Raw genomic sequence first — 24,623 nt, 5'->3', positions numbered from 1 at the left:
ATTTTTGTTTCCATCACATAGAACGTTTTCACACCAAAGTCTCTGAACTCTGTCCTTTAACTCCCTTTATTCTCATGAGTTTATGACCCACAAAACGTGTGCTTAGGGAGTGATATTTTTCTCTTGTACTTCTTTTTTTTTCTGGGGGTTATTTTTTTGAATATATGTAGGATCAAGTTAAAAGTAGGCCACATTATATGTCCTTGTGGACAAAGTTTAACTAGCTAGTTAGCTCCTGGAGTTAAATACGATATATGTATATATATTTCTTTTGTATTGTTTTAAGGCGAGAATTGGAAACTACTTAAAGTGGCTTGTTGCAAGAGGAAGTCACTTTATTTTGTGAAAACTTGATATGCAGCAATTGTTTGATTATTGAAAACAATTACGAGTTGTGAAATATTGTTTATGTTGAATATGGAATGAGTAAAACACCGTTCTTTAACAGTTCTTCTGCCGTATCTTTAGCACTTAGTTTTTCCCCTCTTTTTTTTGCTTTTGCTATCAAATTTACTGCTTTTTCCCTTTCAATTTTTNTACATATTTTGATGATCCTTCTTTTTCTTATGTTCGGTAAGTTTAGAGCAACTTTAAAATCCTCTAGCAGTTTCTTACCTCTATCTTCTTCTTTGTCTTCTTTACTCTTTTCACTGCTTATTCTTTTCTACCAATTCTGTTGATTCTTCTTCTTCTTCATATGTATTCCATTCTTTCTTATTTGGAGATTGTTTTTAAATTTTGCGTACATAAGAAAAAGAAGCAGCAGCAGAATTTTCTTCTTCTTATGTACTATGTCAACACGGTTTATTTGTTGGCTTTAAGTGAGTTTAAGTTGAGGTCCTTAGGAGACATTGTATCTTCCACATATATACAATTAGACAAAATGACAAGAATATTTAGTGACAAGAATATTTAGTGACTTACAAAACTATTTCCATACATTTTCCTATTAAAGCATCTTTGAGTGATATGGTAACAAAGTCCATTTTAAGCTCCTCGACTCCTCTTTCTATTTGTTATTAATGGATTAAATTTCCGTCCTCGTTTTATTTACACACGTGGTGTGATCTATCTGATAATTTTCTTTAGCACCTTGAGCCTTTATTTTTTTTTAAAAAAAGGTCTATTTTTTTCATTTGATATAACATTTTCTGTAGCTATTTAATAAAAGGGCAAATTGCTTATATTTTTGTTGAAATGTTTTCGACTTTCTGATTTATCACTCTGTTAAAAATATCTTTTTAACGTTTCAAGTTATTTCACATAAACTCTTAGAGTTAATTCTGATATGGAACTGTTAACAATAGTCCTTATCTCTGTAAAATTACTATTTTGCTTTTTTAAATTTATCATCCTATCATTATCAATTTTTCTTATTTGTTCTGAAGTTAGGAGTAAAAAAAATATTTTAATTTTTTGTCTTTTCAAATATATCATTCTGCCATCATCAATTTTTTTTATTTGTCCTTAGTTAAGGGTAAAAGAAGTATTTTTATTTTTTTAATTTTGGTAGATATTTAACTTATATTTAATCCGAGATAACTTAACGGGTGGTAATTGTAGGGGTATTTTTGAATAACAGAAGAATATATGAGGGGTATATTTGAAACAGAAAAAAAAGAAGATAAAATTAAATATTTTCAAAGTTTTGAGGGGGTATATAGCCAATTATCCCTAATAAAAATCATGTGTTGATATGTTACACTTTAGGATTCGGAATAATCTTATATATAACTCTAATAATACTAATCCTTTTAGCCCGACTAGAGTTTAAGCAGTTCTAGAATAGATAATTTCTCTAGAAAGTGGGACATTACAGTTGGTATTATAGTCGATAATCAATCGGAAGTGTGATATGAATCTCGTCTTAGCCAAGGTTACAGTTAGACAAAGCACAGCTTCTTGGTTGACGATCATTGTGGATGGCGTGCTGCTTCCCACAAGATCGACTGAAGCTAGCGAGACGAGTCTCATATTATTTGGGGCTTTTGAGTGTGTTTGAGCCTCATGAAGACGTCAAGGTTTAAAGGATAAAAGAATGTGACGTTTTAAAATTTAGAATAATTTTATATATCAAGTATAATAAAACTAAATCTTTTAATCCGGCTGTAACATTTTGGATAGCTCAAAAGATTAAGAGTTAGGGTTAGAATAGTTTTAGAATGAATGACGTGACCTGACATCTACATCTCTCTCTCTCTCTCTCTCTAAACCATGTGAGCTGTATATGCCTTCTTGTTTGGGGCATTACAAAACAATAATTTATGGGAGGATGATTATCTTTTTAGTAACAAAACAAAATCAATAAATGCCCTTGTGACATTTGCATTTGATTTCTGCATGTATGGACATGCAAAGGAGCAACTGGCAATTTTGGAGCCTTAGTAACCAAACCACAAATTTAAGATGCTTTATCCTTGTCATTGAAAATGTGGCATTCCGAATATAATTTAAAAAGATGGAACTGCCATTTATATGAATTGAATCATTGACCCTTTTTTTTTTTTGGTTTATATTCTAAGATGCTCATAGCTTTTTAGTATATATATATATATATATATATATAGAGTTGAGCTAGAATACTCTCGATAGTAAACGGAGCATTTTACTATCAAGTTGTTTTCGATGATAGAGCTTCCAAATTGACGATCGACTCCGTTAAATATGATCTAAACCATTTAAACTACCTAGAAATCAAATTTCACGCACTTTAGATATTGTTCTTTTATCCATCTAGTGAACAGAAAATGAATGGTTGAAAATGAAAATTCTTTAAAAAATGATGATAGGAGTCTTGTAATCAAGATCAAGAGTATAGATCTTGTTTTAAATAGTTTAAAGAATTTTCTAACAAAAATTCAATTGATTTGATAATATTTTCAAACGTTAAAGAAGAAATTGTCTCTTATAATACCACCTAAAATGTACAATTTTTAAATATTTGGATATTTAGCCAAATGATGTCGAACAGATTTTGAAATTTCTATTCTAAATCACTTTAAGTGATATATGATCATGTTTCAACGGATGCCGATCGTCCAATTGGTAAGCTCTATCATCCGAAACACATCGATAGGTAAAATGCCTGATTTACTATTCCGAGAGTAGTTCTAGCTCAACCTATATATATATATATATATATTAGTTATATATATATATAGAGAGAGAGAGAGAGAGAGAGAGAGAGAGAGAGAGGAGAGAGAAGAGAGAGAGAGAGAGAGAGTGAGGTTATTATGCTTCTGGAGCACGAAGCCTTCCCGTACTCTTTCAGGCCGTTTTTTCATGTTGCCGAAACTTTCGAATCATTGACCTTTTTTTTCTTTGTTTATATTTAAGATGCTCATGAGCTTTTCATATATATATATATATTATATATATATATTAATAAGGCTGGGTACTATCTTCTAGAAGCACGGAGCGTTTCGTGCTTCGCAAGTCGTTTTCGATGTTGTCGACTTGTCGAATCGTCGATCAGCTCCATTAAACATTTGTTTGATAGAGTATTTTGAAGTGACGTAGAAGATTAAATGTATATAATTTTTTCGATATCATTGCTAGTGATTTCGAAGGGGCTAAAATCAATTATTTTAATGCCGTAGTGAGCCGTTTGCAAGTTTAACGGTGTAGAAATATCCAAATCACGTGAAATTTTGATAGAAAATTCTTTATACTATATAAAACAAGATCAATATCTTTGATCTAAAATTTTAATATCATATTATCACGTTTTGTAAGATTTTTATTTTCAGCCGTTAATTTTGAGTCCCTTAGTTCACTAGACAAATGATATCGAAAAATTACAAAATTTATTTTCTAGGTACTTCAAATACTCTAGATTAAGTTTAACGGAGCCGATCGACGATTCGAAAATCGCAACATCGAAAACGACCTGGAAGTACGGAAGGCTCCATGCTTCCAGAAGCATAGTAGTCTCACTCTCTCTCTCTCTCTCTCTCTCTCTCTCTCTCTCTCTCTATATATATATATATATATATATATATATATATATTAAAATAATTTGTGTTACAAAAAAAAAGTTAACAAGATTACTGAATAAATATGAGCCTCTCAATGATTATAATGTAAGATTGTTATAGACTGGTGTGCTTCTAGAAGCACGGAGTCTTCTGTGTTTCGAAGTCGTTTTTTGATGGTGGGACTTTCGAATCGACGATTGGCTCTGTTAGATTTGATCTAAAGTATTTAAAGTATCTAAAAATAAATTTCATAATTTTTCGATATCATTTATCTAGTGATTGAAAGAATTCAAAATCAATGATTGAAAATAAAAATCTCACAAAATGTGATGGTATGACACTAAAATTTTAGATTAAAGATATTGATTTTATTTTATATAGTATAAAAAATTTTCTGTAAAAATTTTATATGATTTGAATATTTCTACACCGTTAAACTTGTAAACGGCTCACTGCAACTATTAAAATGGTTGATTTTGAGCCCCTTTAATCACTAGGCAAATTATATAAAAAAACTACGAAATTTATTTATAGGTTTTTCAAATACTCTAGATCAAGTCTAATGGGGCCGATGAGAAGCATATCAGTCTAACTCTCTCTCTCTCTCTCTCTCTTTCTCTCTCTCTCTCTCTCTCTAAGCTAGGTCTATTATACTCTCATGAGTATAGATTCCTTTGTACTCATAAATTTTCGACTGTTGAATGAAGAAATGTGCAGTTAGGATAATAGTAGTCCCTTGTTAGGATAATAGTGGTTCCCTCGAGTTGAGTGGGTGATTGGTTGAATAGTATGATCTAACAGTTGAAAATGGTCAAAGAGGTAGATCTAACGACTGAAAATTTATGAGTATAAAAAGATCTATACTCATAAGAGTATAGTAGCCGAACTCTCTCTCTCTCTCTCTAGAAAATAAATTTTGTAATTTTTCGAAATCATGATAAAATCCATCAAGCGGGTATAAAATGAACAGTCAAAATCGAACGACATCTTAAAAATGGATGATCGGATCCTTCAATTTAAGATCGGAGTTATTGATCTTTATCTATACAGTGAATAAAATTTTCTATCGGAGTTATTGATCTTTATCTATACAGTGAATAAAATTTTCTATCAAAAATTCAACCGATTTCGATTCTTTTACACCATTAAACTAGCAAATATCTCATACCGGTCGTTAAAAATTGTCAGTTTTGTGACCTTTTGAGCGTAAAGTAAATGATGTCGAAAAATTATAAAATTTGATGTCTAGACGTTTTAAATGCTCTAGATAATATTTAACAGTGTGGATCGTCGATTCGGAAGCTCTATCATCGAAAACAACTTATGAGTACGAGGGCGATCGTACTCATAATAGTATAGTACCACATCGATAGTAAAATGCGCTGATTTACTATTCCGGAGTAGTTCTAGCTGCAACCTATATATATATATTATATATTATTATATATATATATTAAGAGAGAGAGAGAGAGAGACGACGCAGAGACGAGAGAGATGAGAGAGAGAAGAGAGAGAGAGAGAGATGAGTGAGGTTATTATGCTTCTGGGAGCACGAAGCTTCCGTACTTTTCAGGCCCGTTTTTTGCATGTTGCAAACTTTCGAATCATTGACCTTTTTTTTTCTTTGGTTTATATTTCAGATGTCTCATGAGCTTTTATATATATATTATAATATATATATATATAATAAATGGTGAGGCTACTATGATTCTAGGAAGCACGGAGCCGTTTGGTGCTTCGCAAGTCGTTTTCGATGTTGTCGACTTCGAATCGTCGATCAGCTTCCATTAAACAATTTTATTTCTTGATCAGATGTATATTGAAGTACGTAGAAGAATAAATGTTTTATAATTTTTTCGATATATTTGCTAGTGATTTCGAAGGGGCTAAAATCAATTATTTTAATGCCGTGAGCTGAATATTATACTTATTATACTATATATATATATATATATATAATTATATATATATATAATATATATATATTATATATATATTATATATGCAGAGATGGGCTACTAATGCTATCGAAAGCAGCGGAGTCTTCATGCTTCCAGCGTCGTTTATCGATGTGCGACTCATTCGATATCGTCGATCGGCTCCGTTTAACCTTGATCTAAGAGTCATTTGGAGTACGCAGAAAATAAATTTATTACTTTTTCGATATCATTTGCCTAGTGAATCGAATGAGCTCAAATCAACCGAATTTCCAATGGCCGCAGTGCAGCCGTTTGCTAAGTTTAATCGGTGGTAGAGAATATCCAAATAGCGGTGAAATTTGATAGAAAGTTCTTTATATCGAATATAAAAAAGATGCAAATCTTGATTAAATTTATGTCATAATTATTACATTTTGTAAGATTTTTATTTCAGGCCGTTGATTTTGAGCCCATACATTCACTAGGACAAATGGATATTGTAAAATATAAAATTATTTTCTAGTACTTCAAATACTCTAAAGTCAAGTTTAATGGACTCCGATCGACCACCCCCCAACCGATTTCAAAGTCGGAACCCCACACCCCCACTCCCTCGAAAACGAGGCATGAAGCACAGAAGGACTCCTGTGCTTGCCGCGGATGCAAGTAGCCTCACTCTGTGTTGTTGTGTGTGTGATATATATATATTATAGTATATATAGTAGGGCTACTGTGCTAGTTTAGAGCACAGCAGTCTTGGGTGCTCCTAAATTCTAAGCCGCACAAATTTGATGTGGTTTAAGGGTGAATGAGAGAAAGAAATTGGAAGAGTGAAATCAAGATTAAGAGAAATTAAGAACCATTTCTCTCCAATTACTATTTCTTCTTTCACCCTAACCCCATAACAAATTTGATGGGGGGTTAAGAACTTAACGGACACAAGGGCTGCTGTGCTCTAATAACACAGTAGCCTTACTCTATATAGTCTATATATCATTATATATATATATTATATATATTATATATTATATATAGAAGAGAGAGAGAGAGAGAGAGAGTTGAGCTAGGGAATGCTATCGAATAGAGAATGAATCCGTTGCCACCTATTTGTTTTCGATAATAGAGCGCTTGTTCAAATTGACGATCCGACACTGTTGATTATGATTCTATACCACTTGAATATCTAACACAAATTCAAATTTTTCAATATCATCTGACCTAATGATCGAAAAGATTTCAAAATTTATAATTTTAAATGTAGATTATGACGGCGTTTTCTCGTTTTAACCGGTTGTAAACTATCAAATTAATTGAACTTTGGTTAGCAAAAACTACTTTAAACTATTTAAAGCAAGATCTATACTCTACGATCTTGATTACGAAATTCCTATCATCACTGTTTTTAGAGGATTTAATTTTCGCGTTCTCATTTTACTCACTTGATGGACAGAAAACAATAGTGCTGGAAAAAGCATGAATTTGATTTCGAGATATTAAGTGGTATACGATCATGTTCAAACAGTGCGCAATATCGATTTGGAGGCTCTATCCATTGAAAACAAATGGTGCAAGGAAGCCCGTTGCTACGAGTAATATTGCCAACTATATATATTATATATAATATATATATATATATATCAGATTATTATATATATAGAGTTAGGCTGGTATACGCTATCGGTAGCACGGAGGCTCCGTGCTACCAAGTTGTTTTCAATGATGCGGCATCCAAATCGAACGATCTGCTCGTTAAACTGTATCTAAACTATTAAAAATATTTAAAAACTAAATTTCATTCGCATCATCTTGGCTAATGATCAAAAGGTCTCAAATTGATAATTTTAATGGATCGAGGATACGTTTGGTGAATTAACGGTGTAAAACAATCCAAATCTGATGAAATTTTTTAATAGAAAATTCTTTTCCACTATTTAATGTACGATTAGGTACCTCGTGGATCTAATCAAGTTTTATCATCATTTTTTAATGAAATTTTTATTATTTTACCGTTAATTTTTTATAACTTGCGTCGTTTGATAAAGTAAAGTGAAATGCCCGAATAGATTATGAAGATTTACTTTCCAAATACTTTCAATAGTGTTGATCCAAGTCTAACGGAGCTCGATTCGTCAATTTGAAAGCCGCATCATTGAAAATAACTTGTTAGCACGGCTGCTCCCGTACTACGAATATACAACCTAGCTCCTATATATATATATATATATGAGAGAGAGAGAAGAGAGATGAGAGAGAGAGTTGGAACTGGGTACTATTATAAGGCAAAATTCCATTGCTGCTACCAGTTTTTTAGCCTTTGGATCAACTCTTTTCATTATTTCTAACCATTGGATTAAATACTATAACCCAGTGGGGACCACTCAATCCTAAACCGACTAATATCATTCAGACCCTACAATTTTTCATCCAATAGTTAAAAACTTGATAGTAAAAAGAGCGTTTTACTATTAATAGTATTCCAGCCTAATTCTATATATATATATAAAATTCGATTACTATACTTTGATGAGTACAATTATTGATGTGATCTCCACCATTTGTTCTTAAAAAGGACATCTACATTTAACTTTTTCCTGCCGACATCAATAGATTTTTAAACATTTTATTAATTTATAATCATGTCTTTGTCAATACAAATAGCAAATGTTTGGATGTTTTCATGCAAATTTCTTCCTAGTTTGGTGGCTTTGGCCACAATAGGTACAAATGTAAAGAGACCTCTCAACTGTAGAAAATTGTAAAAAAGCCCTTGAATTATTTTAGTTAAAGTATATAAAATTTTCATCTAAATGCCCTTTTTATTTATTTATTTATCTTTTCCGACTTTCAAAAACTTTCATTTTACCTCTTCAGATTTCAAGTTGATTCATTTAGCACCATTGGTCGGGGATCCATCACTATTTAGTTTATTTTTTATAATTTATATCGAAAATATCTTAAAAAATCAGATAAATATATTAAAAAATTAATTTCTTTTTATAAAATAAGTAAGGATAATTTGGTTATTTCGTCATTTCCTTTTTAATGTTGTAATCTATTGAAAATATTTATGAACTTTTTAAAAGGACAAAATATAGATTTTTCAAAAGTCGGAAAAAAAATAAAAAAAAAGATATTTGTAGGGGATTTTTTTTTTTTTTGCATTTTAGCCTTATTTTTTTATTGGCATTTTTTAAATTTTATAATTATATTAATTTAAGTTACTTCTATGGATTAAGATAGTGTAATGAGAATTTGATTCTCTCGACTTTTTGATTGATTTACTCTAAAACCGAGCTTAACCGGTATAATTGTATTATTATTTATTGAAATTGATATTAACAGAGCAGTTTTTGTTATTCCCAAGGCCACTTTGTCGTTTCTAAATTATAATTATAATTCGAAACGAAAAATTTAATTTTACGCGAATAAAAATGTTAAATTAATTTTGTCAATGGATGCCAATGGATCATGATGATAATTCATCAACCTAAGCATGTCTTTAATTGTAAAAAACTTGGATTTTATTAACTTATATATTGGGTTTAGATTTGGACCTAGATTTTAGATTAAATATAGCTTCCTCAAAAAAAAATAAATAAAAGAAAATGAAAATTTAGGTTTGGATCAAATTGGGATCCAAAATAGCAGTGCCAAGAAACTTAATGGACTTGAGTGTCGCATCATTGGCTCTAACAATTAATCCAAAAAGTTCGAGCCGTTAGAAATACGCAATCAATTCACTTAAAGCGTACAGATACAGCGCCCGCGAGTCTCGATTGTGATTCGGCCCAACCAGCCTCACGCCATTTTGAATATGATTCGGTCCAACATGGCCTCCCGCAACAGGGCAGGATGCTGAAGCCAATATTGAGATCCTTGTTGAAGAATAATTAATATGGTGTAAGCCAAGGAAGAAGGGCACAATTTGCATGAATTGAGCATCAAATTAAGCATATTTTAAGGCACCATTTATGTAAAATACTATTTTCTAAGGTAGCGTTTGGTTCGGGTATAAACAAGAACTAGCTATTACAGAGACAGGTACAAGTATGGGGATAAGAAAAATAGCGTTTGGATAAAAATTGTGTTGTTTCCGGAGATAAGAAAAATAGCATTTGAATAGATAATATCGAATAAGAAAAATAGTGGATAGTTAGATATAAAAAATAGAGGTGATGGTGGGAATAGTTATATCAGGTTATTTTAAGTATCCAAGAATTACTATTCTCAGATAAAAAAATTGCGTTTGGATACTATTCTCAGATAAAAAAATTTACGTTTGGATATAAAGGAGAATAAGGGGTTATCCCTCCTCCTCTTATCCCCAATCCAAACGCTGCTGTACCTATCAAATCAATCTTTATATACATCAATCTTCTGTACAACATAATTTCAAGTTTCAAGTAGATCTGCAGGGATGATAATTTTTCATACGGATCCGGATTTTTGCGGGGATCCACTCCAAATGGGAAAGAGACGAAAAGGATTTTTTTTTTCCCACGGAGAGAGAGGGATAGGAAAGAAATTCTGGATGAGGATACTACTCTCCGCCCTACAAAATTAGGGGAAACTTCAGATACCCCTCCTGTGGTTTCACATTTTCTCATTTCAGTATCTTGTGATTTAAAGTGTATCAAATTAGTACTCCGTGGTTTCGTACTTTCTCATCTTAGTACCCTGTGGTTTCAAGTGTATCAAGTTAGTACCCTTTGGTTTCATTTTTGTATCAAGTTAGTACCCTGTGGGTTCAATTTTCTTTTTTTATTATCCATTTCGGGGTATATAACTTAACAAAATATTAAACCACGGGGTATTAAAGTGAGAAAGTACGAAACCACGGAGGATATTTGAAGTTTCTCCAAGATAATATAACTTTTAAAAAGGGATAATATCTAGTATACCCTCTAAAACTTTTAAAAATATATAATATATTACTAGTTGACCAAAATGCCCTCATAATTTCCGAAAATCCTTTAAAATATCCCAAGGGTTTACAGATGGGAATTGGGATTTAGAAGGGTATTTTGGTAATTTTAAAATAAATTTGAAAAATTTTTAGTAGTTAGGAGTAAATAAGCAAAAGCCCTAAATTTTAAGGGATATAATTCTTCATTTATTTATAAATATAAAATGCTAAGTCTGATGCCTTTAATATAGTTTTAGTTTAATCAAATATTTTAGACATAGTTAATTATATATACGATATATTAGTTAAATAGTATTTAATTGCTATACCTTTTTAGTAATTTGATATGCTATACTTAATAATTTGACAACGAATAAAAAAAATAAACTTAAAAATAAAATAAAATTCAAACTAATTTAAATTACAATTAAATTCAATTTATTTACATTCTAAATTAAAAAATTAGATAGGAATCCTAAAATCCCACGGGACGGAAACTAGGGACAAAATTTCAGAGGGCTCTTTAATGATGTCTCGTTAAAGAACCCCTTATTTGCTGTTAGGGATGCAAACGAATCCGGATTGGTGGAGCTCCTGTCCCGATCCGCCCCGATGGGGTCACGGGGCAGTAAATGAGAGAAAATAAATGGATTCGGGCGAGAAATGGGATAAATTTTACAATCCGAGACGGATTCGGGGCAGGAAACGGGAAAAATTTTGAACCGCCCCGAATCCGTCCTGAATCCGCCCCAAAAATTATTTATATTTTAAAAAATATTTTTAAAAAATAATATATTTATAAAAAAATTCAAAATACAAATAAGTTAGTACTATTTGAAACTTTTGAATTTTGTTTTGAATTGTAATTGATATTTTTAATTTTTATAATTGAGATTGTTAAATTATATATATAATATTATTAAAAATTATTAATTTATATTTTATAAAATATTAATAATATTATAATTTTATAAAAAATATTAATTGGCGGGGCGGATTCGGGGCGCCGGCGAAAGGCGGGTTACAAGGCGGGGCGGGATTTTGCTAGTCGGAGCGGGAGGCGGGGCAGGGCTCCCGCCCCCAGATCTGCCCCGTTTGCATCCCTATTTGCTGTCATATGTCAATTTTATCTCTATCCAACATTCGCTAGGAAATTTTCAATACTAAAATCCGATAAGAATTTTTTAAACCCTAAATACACTAAAAACATGTGTCATAGAAGTAGGCTTAGTTTGGCATTGAGGTCTATCTAACGTTATTAGATAGAATGGAGTTGAGAAAAAAGTATACAGAGATATGCTTCTGCATTCTCCGGTGGGACCGCAGAAAATATATTGTAACCGACTTATCGCGATATGCGGAACGCAATATTAGGTACAGAAATAAACAGAATATTTTTCCAACGTACTTTCTCACCGTACGTAATGCAATCTCCCTGCAATTCCAAACGAAGCCGTAGTAATCTATCACAATTACAGCAAAAATCATGTGCTCAGCATCCACTTATTAAAGAGAAATGCTTCATCAAGGATTTGCTTTGCTTGTTTTGAAACAACCATCTTGTGTTTATATTATACATACAACAAAGAAGATGCAGCATCTGCACTGTTGAAATCAACTTCTTCCTCCCTTGGCTTCTCCGAAAAGCACCACACTGAAACTGCTTTCCTACTTATTTTATGTACATATACTGCGCCGCACGCGATAGAGGGAAAGCTGTATCTGCGCCACAGAATCTCCGACTTGTTTAAGCCGGGGCTTCGGCACAAGAAGATACCTCCTGTAGAATGTAAACCGGGTCGCCGACCTTGACGAGCGCCCCTCCGCCTGCGGCTGAGAGTGATTCCTTGCACACTAAATTTTGTCCGAAGAACACCTGCGGGTTCGAGCGAAATTCTCGTTAAACACCAAATGTAATGGACGAGAATCGAGAGATTATTTCGTCTTACCAAAACAACAGCAAGAAAATATAGAACTTTTACGCAGATTTCAATTTTGTCGTCAGAGTTTCAATTGTAATAATCTGCACACGAAGTTCAACAATTCGATCCCGATCTCAATTTCATCCCTTTATAGGTTTCGGTTTTTACAAACACTAAATATATCGCCGAGTGTTGCCTTTTTCATACCGCAGATGAATAAAACGGCTAAATTGTTATGGAAAACAAACTTGAGGGGAAACAAATTTTATATAATTGAAATCACGATCGAACTTCGCGCAAAATTAAGCTGAAAAGCAGAAAATAATTTTTAGCCATCTATATTAGAAACAGACAAGGTTTGAACATAGATTTAATTAATTTTGAGAAAAACTCAAAATTTAGAAGGGAATTTATTAACCTTTCCCTGTTTTTTGGAGTTTGGTCTCAAGATTTCGTCTGATCGGAACTTCATTAGGGTTTCAGTCGGCTCGGGGCCTGCAATCGCATCCTCTTGACTGATAGTCGGTACCTGAGGTATTAAAGAAGTGAATTGTCACGAAAGACGATGATGGAAGAAGATAAGTTGATGCAAAACTTGTAGTTAAAGAGTTAATACATATGGCGAAAATTTTCGGGACGCCGACGCGAAAAAAATCAATGACACTGAGAAAGGCTACGTACGTAATTTTATCGACTTTGTCCATAACTAGGCTTATATGGCTCAGAAACTAAACATAGAAGCTGAAAATATGCGCAACGCAATTGAAGCTTTGATAAAAGTGTTTTTTCTACTACTAATAGTCCTTGAACTAAAATATTGTAATACTACATTACCGCTCAAATAAATTAATATTATCATCTTTCGACCATTCTCCTACAAGAGCATAGCCCGATATTGCGGCTTATAAGTTCAGGCACATGACCTCTTTTTTCTTTTTTTTTTTTCGGGGGAGAACACATCTAGTTTAAGAAAAAAGCACTTTAAACATGATATTAAAAAAAAAATTCACAAAATTATCAAAACTTAGGTTGCGGAAAATTTCATGAGTAACTGAATTCGCAAAAGAAAAGGAAGAGAGTGTTACCTTACATCTTGCACACAACTTTACGCCATGAAATGTTAACTTGTTTATCTTTATTACTTTCCACAAATCCTCCGAAAATGGGTTACATCCATCGACCACGATACTGAAAAAGAATGATAAATTTTATCAGTAGTCAAAAACATATTATCAAAGTTGCGACAAAGATAGATATGGACACTTCCGACGCGCATTGAATTGGAGATTGGATAAGATGATTGTTAGAGAAAACTTAAATTTACAAAAAAGAAGAAGAAAAACTAAGAATATGCTGCTCACTTCGGTCTGAAACGATTAATCAGCAGTGGTTCCTCAAGAATTTCATTTAATGCGTCCAGTGAACCCTGCACATTGATGAATAAGATTGATAATAACATTTTTATGCGGAATAGACGCATAGTTTCGAGGCTATGTTCGAGAAATATAAATGCGACAATGTGGCTCTACCTGGGACACCAACAAGAATGGATAGCCGTCGGAAAACATAGTTTCGTACCCCAGAGCGTAAGAAGGGTCGACTGCTCTAGTTTGTGATGCTGCAAATTTAACACAATATGAAACAAACTATTTTAAATTTGAAAATTTGAAGGGGAAAATAAAAACTATATTTTGCAACCTGAAAGTGCAGAGTGAAATATGCGATAAATACGTATCTCTCGACATACATATATATTGCACTTATTCTCAACATTTACATAAATAGTTCGAAAAGTGGTTGGTCGTAATTTCAGCATATAACTATTTCGGACACTTTAGACCAAAAAAAGATTGATGTGCAAAATGCCGTGTGATATAGAATCCAAACCCAATGTAACAGTTCACATCAACAGTTGGGTGATGGGTCACAAAAATCATAAGTATTAGCACATAAATTTCTTTAAAAAAATTAAGAATATCAAAGTCAACATTGGTCGCAGCGCAGATCCAAAATACCCAATTTAAAAGCAACATAAAAAGAGCTTTAACCATGCTTCAAGAGTTTCAAGCATAAATAAAGAGAAATTAGTATCTCGTAATTGAAGATGCATACGAAAAGAACCTACAAGTGTTGAAACGAACTAGGCGACTCGGCTTTCCAAGATAATTGGAAAACCACTCAGACGCTTCGTCTCCTTCATCAAATGCAGAACCCGACCACTCCCACACGGATACTCCATCAATTACAGCATGTTTTGAACTGAGAGGAACTTTCAAAGTCTCCATTCCTGGTGCCTTTATTACTGCAAAAAGATGAAAATAAGTCTAAATAAAAAGAGAAAAATAATTTCAACAGTGTGATATCTGTTTTCTATCCTAAGCCAAGTACTTCCAAATTAAATTTTTTTTTTTTTTTTGTAATTAGAAACTTAGATAGTTCTTATTTGAATATTTATGCATTGTTATTACAAGCTATCTTTAGCACTATACTAAAATGCAAATAGCTGAATATCTGGATACAAAGACAGTGTAAAAAAAGAAGAAAAAAATCCTACCCATGTACGAATTAGCCGTCGGTTCCCAACCTTTGCTAAAAGCATCGGATGGCATCTCTATTTCAACCAAAGCAAGCTTTGGTTCAACCCTTTGGGTGTATGCTCTTCCTTTCGAATTCACAACCAACCACTGGCGATCCCATCTAAATCCTATCAAAAAATAAGATGAACTGAGCTAAGTAGTTGTTGCATGCCGCATCAAAAGGTTGGGCCATTTCACTAAGCAAAAAAGTAAAAAAAAAAAAAAAAAAAAAAAAAAGGAAGAGAGGAAAAAGCGGGTATTGATATGATAATGATAATAACTTCATTTTCTCCTGGTTTCTTAACTCCATAAATTAAGCTTATAGTTCTAACGAAAAATGGAGATCGATTTCTTTCTATTATGAGCAATAGTTCATTACTTTTGCTATTCCAGGGCCGATAAATATTATAGAACAAACAATACTGACCATTCAGAAAGTTGTTAAACACTAAAATGTGATTATATTCTTCGCTGCGGAAAAAGATAAGGATGTAATATCTTAAGTGGTCAATCTATAAGCATTAACCATGCACACACACACACACACACACACACACACACACACACACAAAATCCAATTGCAAGGACTCCTGACCCAAAAACTGATATGAACAAGAATAGCACCAAAATATTGAACACAAATATTAAAAATACCATTCTCTAGTAGGTTAAGCTTTTGATGGGAGAACAACGGTTGTTTCTCAAAATTTAGCATAGTATTAGAGCACGATGTCCTTAGTTCGAAGTCTCACCACACTCATAGTATTATTAATTTCCTTCCATTTAATTTTAAATGTCCATGTTTTAGGCATGTCAAAATGTCTCCAATTGACACGTGAGAGAAAATGTGGAACATATAAATATTAAAAGCGCCATTCTCTAGTAACTTAAGATTTTGGAGAACAACGGTTGGTTGTTTCTCATGATCTAACAAGAACAAATTAAACTAAGACCAGAGGCTGAAACTTTCTATAAGAGGCAATAAATGAATGCAGCTGAACAAAGAGATTTAAATTTAACAAGCTATTATAGTATCATCATTTGGTGAATTGGATGGTGCTTAATAATAAATAGCATTAATTAACTGAAGTAGATTATACAGTTCCCTCAAATTCAAGTTGAAACCAACAAAATTAAACTAAAATGCATCAATTGTGGAAGTGGGCATCTCATTGCCCAAAGCATATAAATTTTATTTAAATTCACTTTAAAAAAGCCCTTAAAAAAAATAACACTAAAGTGGATCATTCAAAGAGGTGAGCATTGGTTAGTAACATCAAATTATCCAAACTACATACATAATCCACTCAAATCCACATTTAAAAAAAAGAAGAAACAAATAAAATAACACTAATTCGAAAAAGTAGTAGATAATTCAAAGAAGTGGGTATTGCTCATTACCACCAAATCAAATCAAGTAAAGAAACTATAAAATTCCTCTAAAATNATGTTTACATGAATCCACTGAACTTGAGAAGAAAAAATTTCAGGGTGAAAAGTGAATGATGGCGTATAAACATCAGTACAAGGCCAAGTGTTTTTGACTGTTCATAATATTTATCTCAAGGCTCTTGCATTAGCTCTACAGTTGTCAAGTGGAGAGTTTTGGCAATAGAAGCCTTGACTGCTGCAGTAGTAATGTAATTATGTCTCCATAAGCTGCAAGGGATGGTTTTCTGGGACACATCCCCGTACATGTTTGTACATCCCCATTACGAGGGTGAGTTCCAATTCTGAGGCTTGTGTACATATTTTTGTGATAGCTGAATCTAGTTGATTATATTTATGGCGGATCTAGTTGATTATGTTCATGGAGTTCTCTGTAAACTGATCGTGCTCTCTCTCTCTCTCTCTCTCTCTCTCTCTCTCTCTCTCTCTCTCTCTCTCGCTGTGTGTGTGTGTGTGTGTGAGAGAGAGGGAGATTTAATATTTTTTTTAATTAATTAAATTATTTTTCTTTATCATTATCATTGACCAAGTGTGCTAGTCAACCTACTCTACACTCTGCACGTGTTTAGTTCGCACATTTTTCGTACTGAAATCGGAATCGCAATGGATGAATTCGTTTATTTTTTTTTTTTTATATATAGACAGCATATTACTTATTTTATTTATTTATTTTAGAAATAAATTTAGCTGAAAATATGAATTAATTAGGATTCAAACTTGGGACCTCGGATACCTTGCGCCGGGGATGTTCGGTAGTTTGTTCGTATTTGAAATGCGATTTCCGGGTGAATGAGAATCCCCCAATTATTCCTTTTTCCAATCCGTCTTAGAAAACAGATTGAAAATTGAATCCGCACGGAATGAATTTGTTCGGATTAAATTTAACTTTTTACGCTTTTTTTTAAAAATTAAAATATTAAGTTTAAGTTTAAAAATTGTATCTATAAATTTAAATTGCAATTTGAACTTAAATTAAAAATTACAATTCAATCAAGCATGTACAAGAGACCACTTGATCGCTAGATAAATACTACTGAAAAATCATAAAATTTGTTTGTCAATTCAAAGGCGCCATCATTAGGGCTATAGAAATTCATGTGCATATATATATATAACACATTAAAACTCATATCACACATTAACCCAAATAATTTGGAAAAGATTTGTGTATAATTCTTTATCTATATTTACACATTCATGAAGCATATTTCCCCACTCTGGTTCACTTGTATGCCTCATAGATCTTCGAAATTAGAAATTAAAAAAAAAAAAAATAGGGGGAAAAAATATACATGTCGAAGATACGAGGCGAATCTTCGAATGGCTTTACAAAAGGAGTTAAAAAAAATTTAAAAAGAAAATTAAAAAAATTCAGTGGTCCAAGAGGTTTTTGGTCCGAGACAAGGACAAAGGATCTTCCAGTTTCCTGCAAAAAAAAAAGAATAAATAAATAAAAGAGTGGAGTGCATTAGCAAATGAGAATGAATACAATGTATTAGCATTTGAATTAGAATCTTAAACCTGTATAATAATGAGCATATTGGCATGTTGCGACCAAAACCGTAAAACTAATGTGTAGTGCATTCGAAACAATTATCGATACGATACTAATTTTCTTGTTTGCTTTTTCAAATAAAGTGTTTTAAAACAATCTGACAATAACAAAACAAAAGAGAGAACAAAAGGAGCACATTTAGACAGGTATATACGAATTTACTCACCTCGGATTTATCATATATGCCAAAGTGAACGCCGTCGCGAGAAAGAAGCATAAACCGCCGAAGCTCAGATACGCGAAGCCGAGGAAATCGTTCTTTCCACCGAGCCAGCTTGTGGTGCTGAGCACCAACTTCTTCTTGCCGCTGAAACTGTACGCGTTGTAGTTGTTTTCCAAGGTCACAGTTATCGTATCGTTCTCTTTGAGGTCCGTCTCGATCTTTCCGTACAGTTTTCTGAATGTCGGGAGGGCTGCAGTCCGCATCCAAACGATTAGGTCCTCCTGTTCACTCAACTGTTCGCATTGAAAGAGCAAGTTAGTTCGATATCTCATTTAACATATACACACCTCCGCATAATTGTTGGCTAAAGCACATATCCTCTTCGAAAACATATTTTCCCAGTACTCGGTAATTAACGAGTCGACAACTTAAGAAAAGTGTATTTCCGTAAGAACTCGCACTTTCGAAAGGTATGGGGTATGTAAGAAAATTCAGATTCTACACTATATATACACGCATATTGATGATTTTGCAGAGATATACATGTAGAAACCTACTGAGATTGATTTCAAATTTCGACTCCAAAAGCACTCAACCCCAATCTAAAGTCGGTAAATCATGGCAAGTTGGTTCTTGTAAGATAAGAGAGTTAACAAGTGCCTCGACCTGTTCTGAAATAGGGCATTGAACTGGTATTTCTTCTTCTTCTTTTTTTTAATTCCTATCGGCTTTAAAATAAACAGAATCCCAGCTCAATGAACAGAGATAAATCAAATCCAGTTTAGCAAAAATTGATGAACTGTTTCAAAATGGCCTATTTCAATTTCACATCACACTCACAGGTTTGTTCGGATCAAGCTTTCCACCACCGATCAAAGTTCCGTTCTGAAAGTTCTTGGGATAAACGTCCTTTCCAAACTTGTGCTCCCGATCGCTCTTCCACGAAATGCCTTTCTTGTTCACCGCCAAGTTCTCGTTCCCACGAACAAAGCTGTACGTGTCGTTGAACAAACTCCAAGCTATTAAACCACAGGGAACAATTGGAGAACCATCTGAGGTTTTCTTTTCAGGAGCGCAGTCGCTCGTGTAGTTCGCCTTTCCAGCATCTCGAAGCTGTGCATCGTTTTGGCTCCTTACGTACCTAAATTTTACTTAAGATGTTAAAGCATGATATTCGATATTATGTTGTTATGGACGCCTTTTGATGAAGCTTCTGCAGAAGTATAGTTTTGGATAAAGCCGATTGAAGAAGCACGAACAGGTTTGTTTTGCAACAAAAGTAAAAGCTTCAAACTAGAAGCACGAACAGGTTTGCTTTGCAACAAAAGTAAAAACTTCAAACTAGAAGCACGAACAGGTTTGCTTTGCTACTTTTGAGATCGAGAAGCACATTTTAGCTTCTCGTCATCGCCAAAGCACCAAACCTTTTGCTTGCCAAATGCCTGGTCTCTGGAAGCTTCTGCTTCTTCAAGTAGAGAAGCTATTCCAAAAGTCCAATCAAATAGGCACTTCGTAGGTTACATAACTTCGATAATAGTTATTTACCAAGCATACTTGTTACCAAAAAAATTGTATCAAAAGGTACAGATTATGGTAATTAACAAAACTATCTATACATCTCTAAAGAGGAAAGTTCCGTTTGCGAGCTTAAAAGGTAGATGATAAGTACCTTCTATGATTCTGGTAGAAGTTATCGAGTTGATAATACACATAAATGGGCCGACCCATATCCTTTGGAACCTACAAAGTACTGCCATTTCACGTTAACGCCCCCGCACCCCAAAAAATTAAAAATTAAAAATTAAAAAAGTACTTCTTTTATTCAATAAAAGAACTTTCTACTTGATCCATTTAGCGAAGTTACAACAATAATAACCAATTAAGGAACACACAATTGTTACAAATCTTTCTTTGATATTTAAAAAACATTAGCAAAGGGAACCTTATTACCGTGAGTATTCTCGTGCATGTTTTGTCGATCCCTTCATTTTGCACATAAGCAACTTTATCATTAGCCATGTTATCCGGCACGCATTCGGTATCATATCGATCAATTATTTCAACAACCTATCATAAGAAAGAAGAATGTTTAGAAGATAATAGAAATATAAATTATTATTATATAAGAAGTTTTGACATACTTTGTTCGAAGCTAATAGTAGAGCGACGCCGATAGGGACGAAGACGATGCCAACAAGTGTGAATGCCGAAATGACCTACATGTTTGTTCTGTAAGCCAATCAGATCCCTAAGATAGAGTTGTTTGCGTAATGATGTTCAAAGAAGCAATAACAGCTCTTTTATTAAAAATCCTATCAACAACTTCCTGCTATAGCAAAAGCTGAAGTTTCAAATTAAAGTTTTTGCTTTGGGGACTGTCCAAAAGCTCATTGTAGCTCATCAAAAGCTCCGTCATTTTTTGTTGACCAAGCATCTAACTACTACTTCTTAGTAGCTTTTTTCATTAAAAATCCTATGACAACTTCGTGCTACAGCAGAAGCTGAAGTTTTAAATAGAGCTTCTACTTTCAGGTCGTCCAAAAGCACATTGGAGCTTCACACTTCATCAAAAGCCCCATCATTTTTCGTTGACCAAACACCTTACTACTACTTCTTAACGGCTGTTTTTACTAAAATCTGATCGACAACTTCTTGCTATAGCAGAAGTTGAAGTTTCAAATTAAAACTTCTACTTTGGGCCATCCAAAAGCGCATTGTAGCTTCACGCTTCATCAATAGCCCCTTTATCTTTAATTGACCAATCTGCTTCTTAACAGCTATTTTTACTAAAATCCTATTGACAACTTCTTGCTACAGCAGAAGCTGAAGTTTCTAATCAGAACTTCTGCTTTCGAGTCGTCCAAAAAAACTCATTGCAACTTCATGTTGCATCAACAGCTCTGCCATTTTTTGTTGACCAAGCACCTAAAGTTCTTAGTAAAATCCTATCGACAACTTCTTGCTACAGCAGAAGCTGAAATTTCAAATAAAAACTTCTGCTTTTGGGCCGTCCAAAAGCTCATTGTAGCTTCATGCTGCTGCATCGAAAGCTCCATCATTTTTGTTGATCAAGCACCTAACTACTACTTCTTAATTGCTTTTTTCCCCTAAAATCCTATCGACAACTTCTTTCTACAGCAGAAGCTGAAGTTTCGAATTAAAGTTTCTGCTTTCGAGTCATCCAAAAAACTAGTTGCAGCTTCATGCTGCGTCAAAAGCTCCGTCACTTTTAATTGACCAAGCACCTAAAAAAAAAGTGCTTCTTGGAGTAGAGAAGCAGTTCGAGAATTCACACAGATACATGCACTAACCCATCGGGGAGTAAGAATTGGCTTGCAAGCCGGAAGGTCTTGCTGAGTAAACCTCGAATCTGCGCGCCGAACAAGTAAAGATCAAAAATTCATCTCTTTAGTGCTAATAAATTGATAAGCTAATATATCAAAACAGTAAAATTTATGATTTTTGGTATATAAGCTTTTCGAATGTCGCAGAACACATCCAACAAATTAAATTCGAATAGTTCGCAGTGATTGAGGGGGTCTCTATACGTTTTCACATGATAAAACAAACAAAAGATCAGTATCTAAGGAATCAGAACTAAAATAAACTAAAGAAACAACCAAAATTAGGGCAAAAAAAGGGGGAAAGAAACGGATTTTGATGAGAGATTACACTTGGGTCGCTTCGAATCCCTCCTGGGAGCGTCCGAATCCCCCGAACCGGAGCTCGCTCGGCTCATCCCGGCCCAAAATCGAGATCGGTTTTGCCCTAATCGATGAGAAAACAACAAAATTTGGGATTTCCCCCCCAAATTAAACCCTAGAGAGAGAGAGAGAGAGAGAGAGAGAGAGAGAGAGAGAGCGTGTTCGAATTGGTGAAGGAAGAGATTGCGTAGAGAAGGGGAAAATTGGGGGTAGACACCCCCCTGAACTTTAGAATATTTTGAAGTTGACCCCTCAACCTTTTTTATTTGATTTGCACCCCTCTACTTACTGGAAGTTTGATTTTAGTCCTTTTCTTGGCAATTTTAGAAATTCTGTAAAATGAAAAAGCCAATAAAATATGAGTTTTGCTGGAATACTATTAGTAGTAAACGAGCCGTTTTACTACCTATTTGTTTTCGATGATAGAGCTTCCAAATTGACGATCGGCTCCGTTGAACATGATCTATACCACTTGAAGTGTTAGAAATCAAATTTCAAATCTTTTCGATATCATTTGCCTAATGATCAAAGGGTTTCAAAATTTGTAATTTTAATGGTCGATAAGAGGCGTTTTCTCGTTTAATGGCGTAAAGATATCCAAATCAATTAAATTTTTGTTAGAAAATTCTTTAAACTATTTAAAACAAGATCTATACTCTTGATCTTGATTATAAGACTCTTATCATCATTTTTTAAAGAATATTCATTTTCAGCCACTCATTTTTCTATTCACTTGATGGATAAAAGAAAAATATCGAAAGTGCGTGGTATTTGATTTCTAGGTAGTTTAAATGGTTTAGATCATATTTAATAAAGCTGATCGTCAATTTGAAAGCTCTATCATCGAAAACAAATAGATAGTAAAACGACTCGTTTACTACTGATAGTATTCTAGCTCAACTCATAAAATATATTTGCAACTTAATATTGATCAACATCTTTTAATTATAATAAACAAATATGAAAACAATAAATTAAAAAAGGGTAAACTTCAAATACCATCCCTATGGTATCCCATTTTCTCACTCTAGTATCATATAGTTTAAAGTGTATCAATTTAGCACATGTGGTTTTATTTTTCTTTTTTTGTTAGCTCCTCCGTTAATATTTTATTAAATTATATACAAAAATTTTCACATACCCTACCTAAATTTATCGAATATTCACTTAGTATCTTTTAGTTTTAACTTTGTCACTGATTTAAACTAAATTAGTGGAGGGAATAATAAAAAGAGAAAAATGAAACTACGGGGTACAAAATTGATACACTTTAAACCACAAGATAATAAAATGAGAAAGTATGAAATCACGAGAGTGGTATTTGAAGTTTTTCCATAAATTAAATAGTGGACTATAAGTTATAAAGCTGAACAATATTAAAATATAGGTTAAATTTGCACAATTTTAGTGTGATTAATTTGTTTTGGTGCTATTTATTCTAAATGACACCAAATATTTATTCTAAGCCAACAAAGATTTAACAATAAATCCACTATAAATCCTAGTTTAAATTTTATTCTAACCCAACTAGTATTTAACTCTAAATCTTAGAATGATTTGTTTCGGTGTTATTTGTTGTTTTTTTTTTTAAATAAAATGTGAATTTTAGAGGAATTTTATAGCTGCTTTACTTGATTTAGTGGCACTAAGCAACACCCACTACTTCTTTGAATGATCCATTTTAGTCTTATTTTATGGGGTTACTTTTTTTTTTTTTTTTAACAATCATAAAATGAATCAAATCACAAACTAAATGTGAGGTTGTAAAATCAAAAAATTTTAAAGGTTAGATTGTCACAGTAACCGTGAGGTCGATATAATTTGGCATCATTTTTTTTTCTTTCTTATTTTTTTTTAAATGTACTCTACAATAAAATTCGAAGTATCTAATTTTGAGCAATACTATCTGTACATTTAAAATTTTGGTGTAAATCTAACACCTTCTGTTTAAGGGTCCATATTTCACATTTATCTTATCAATTTTCTTTAAATATGAAAAATTCAAAAAGGTTGTTTAAATTCTTGGATTGAGAGGTATAAAATATACATCCACCTTTTAGATGTACACATGTAATATTTCTATTTAAGAGCAACGCTATATTTACACCACGTAATGTTATACTTGTAAATAATAAATTTCATAACGCTTTACAAACTAGTAGAGGTGACCATCACTTATAATTTTGAGGTTGAAATTCAATCATTAAGTTGTAGAGTTTGTAAAATATTGTGAGATTTATTTATAAACAAAATATTTTTCTATATATGTACACCTATGATATAGGTGTGAGATTTACACCCTAGGCTTTGTATGGCTATATAGGATTTAGCCACTAGTATTATGGTCAATATTTTTTTTTTTTGAATCCTAAAAATCCTAAAAGATTTTTCTAATTCTTGGATGTGGAGAATGTAAGATATATATATATATATATATATATATATATATATA

The 24,623-nt window shown here is 32.9% G+C and overlaps 2 protein-coding genes across 3 annotated transcripts; both read right to left on the bottom strand.

The window, feature by feature from the left end:
* Positions 12,244 to 15,428, bottom strand: LOC109718346 (mitochondrial amidoxime reducing component 2; the record flags this gene model as incomplete). Its single annotated transcript, XM_020244538.1, is given in 7 exon segments — positions 12,244 to 12,678; positions 13,143 to 13,253; positions 13,810 to 13,912; positions 14,086 to 14,150; positions 14,254 to 14,342; positions 14,850 to 15,026; positions 15,279 to 15,428. Coding segments are annotated over 7 exon segments (824 nt in total), but the record flags the coding sequence as incomplete, so codon positions are not given.
* On the bottom strand, positions 17,881 to 22,342 carry LOC109718345 (ALA-interacting subunit 1-like). Of its 2 annotated transcripts, XM_020244536.1 has the most exons (8): positions 22,140 to 22,342; positions 21,779 to 21,837; positions 20,609 to 20,683; positions 20,418 to 20,534; positions 20,137 to 20,207; positions 19,308 to 19,608; positions 18,471 to 18,760; positions 17,881 to 18,175 (listed from the first exon to the last, which is right to left on the bottom strand). In XM_020244536.1, exons 1-8 carry the CDS (start codon positions 22,204 to 22,206, stop codon positions 18,121 to 18,123), a joined length of 1,035 nt encoding a protein of 344 aa, XP_020100125.1. In that variant the 5' UTR covers positions 22,207 to 22,342; the 3' UTR covers positions 17,881 to 18,120. The 2 variants fall into 2 exon arrangements, with proteins under 2 accessions (XP_020100125.1, XP_020100126.1); XM_020244537.1 differs by lacking the exon at positions 21,779 to 21,837 and having other exon boundaries at positions 22,140 to 22,281.

Source organism: Ananas comosus, linkage group 12 (genome assembly GCF_001540865.1).
Source record: "Ananas comosus cultivar F153 linkage group 12, ASM154086v1, whole genome shotgun sequence".
Taxonomy (NCBI): domain Eukaryota; kingdom Viridiplantae; phylum Streptophyta; class Magnoliopsida; order Poales; family Bromeliaceae; genus Ananas; species Ananas comosus.
This window is presented reverse-complemented; position numbering and strand designations above follow the sequence as displayed.

Excerpts from the sequence above, each read along its gene's own strand:
- LOC109718345 (XM_020244536.1), bottom strand. The coding sequence starts at position 22,206 with ATGAGCCGAGCGAGCTCCGGTTCGGGGGATTCGGACGCTCCCAGGAGG. Across the intron at positions 21,838-22,139 it reads GGATTCGAAGCGACCCAAGT|ATTCGAGGTTTACTCAGCAA; the intron begins GTAATCTCTCAT and ends TTCGGCGCGCAG. Across the intron at positions 20,684-21,778 it reads CAATTCTTACTCCCCGATGG|GTCATTTCGGCATTCACACT; the intron begins GTTAGTGCATGT and ends ACAAACATGTAG.